The sequence below is a fragment of the Sinocyclocheilus grahami genome, unplaced genomic scaffold, assembly GCF_001515645.1.
Source record: "Sinocyclocheilus grahami isolate Dianchi unplaced genomic scaffold, SAMN03320097.WGS_v1.1 scaffold1142.1, whole genome shotgun sequence".
Classification (NCBI taxonomy): Eukaryota; Metazoa; Chordata; class Actinopteri; order Cypriniformes; family Cyprinidae; genus Sinocyclocheilus; species Sinocyclocheilus grahami.
The window spans coordinates 160,710-162,319 of NW_015506321.1; the positions used below are offsets into that span (position 1 = coordinate 160,710).

The 1,610-nt window shown below is 35.4% G+C and overlaps 1 protein-coding gene across 1 annotated transcript in view; it reads left to right on the forward strand.

The window, feature by feature from the left end:
• LOC107567289 (piezo-type mechanosensitive ion channel component 2) overlaps nucleotides 1–1,233 on the forward strand; it is a 156,073-nt gene extending 154,840 nt beyond the window's left edge. The window contains 1 exon segment of the mRNA XM_071582345.1: nucleotides 981–1,233. Coding sequence (XP_071438446.1) covers nucleotides 981–1,233 — 253 coding nt within the window.
• Nucleotides 1,234–1,610: the final 377 nt, after the last annotated feature.

Genomic DNA, 1,610 nt, shown 5'->3' on the forward strand with positions numbered 1-1,610 from the left:
GGCTTTACATATAAATTGTGGTTGGTGTCCAGAATGTTACACCTTATATTAAGTGGAAACTGGATCCCATTTCCACCCCTAAACCTACCCATCTCCACCCCCTGGATCAAATGGTTCCAGTTACTCTTATGCATGTTGTTACAAAGGGTAGTTATATAATTCCTGTTACACGAGTACTTAGTGAAGTGAAAAAAAGTGTTGTTACCAATGTCCTGTTTCATGTACAATTTGAACTTACACAAACCATCCTGAGGGTTGTTACATGTGTGTAGTTACAGAAATATTACAGCTGTAGATACTATGTACCAATGTGTACTTACACTGTGGTTACATACTACGTACACATGTAGTTACTATGTAAGTACACAGGTATTAGGGACACAATATAAATTGGGACCAAAAATTTGGTTGAGTGGACTTTCAACGAGTGGACAAAAATCATGAAAGAATATAAAAAATTTCTGTTTTGAAGACTTAAAAAATCTTATGAGTTTGGAACAACATAAAGGTGGGTAAATGGTGACACAATTCTTCTCATTTTTGGGTGAACTAATCCTTTAATTAAACAACCATTGCACTAAAACAATGTTTGAAGCTTTGCTAGTTGCATGCAACTTAAAAAAAGGGGGTATCCAACTGATCAAAAGATGGAAAATAAAAAGATCATCTTCAACATGCTATGAAGTGACAGATTATTCACTTCTGCTTATTATGTATAAGTTCATTTTCTTAATAAACAGTAGGCTATTCAACTCAAAACACTGTATTTGTGGTGAGATTCAAATTCAAGTGGGTACGGAAAGTATTCAGACCCCCTTAAATTTTTCACTCTTTGTTATATTGCAGCCATTTGCTAAAATCATTTAAGTTAATTTTTTCCCTCATTAATGTACACACAGCACAAATAATTATTTGAAAAAAAATGATGATTTTGAATATGAAATCTCTCCTTTTTTGTTTTCTCTCTATTGACATTGCAGCATTGTGGGTATGTACATGTCTGTGGTGCTGGTCATTGGTAAGTTTGTGCGGGAGTTCTTCACAGGCATATCTCGATCCATCATGTATGAGGAGCTGCCGTGTGTGGACCGTGTTCTAAAACTGTGCAATGATATCTTTGTTGTGCGAGAGACGGGAGAGATGGAGATGGAGGAGCAACTGTTTGAAAAGCTCATCTTTTTGTACCGCTCACCTGAGACCATGATCAAAATGACCCGCAAAAAGAATGAGTAGCTGCATGACATTTCTGTCACAAATATCAACCTCTGCACATATCAGAAAGACAGAAGTGTCTTCTATAAGGCACCAACCAGAAAGTCATTTTATACACTGTAATGCAGTACTAAGGAATATTTTGGGAATATATTTACATCTATCCATGAGGGTTTTTTGAAGCCCAAAACTTCATGAACTGCATAAACTGAAAAGAGCATCAAAGAAATCATATACATGAATGATGGAGTTTGGATGAAATTATTTATGCTCAAATGACGTCACTAGTGGTATATTTGATCATGCAGTGCACGAGTATTCAGTCTTTATGTATTTCAGTTAGCTTCTTCTCAATTAGAATATGTAGGGATATTATTATTTCATTTCAGTTTGTATGC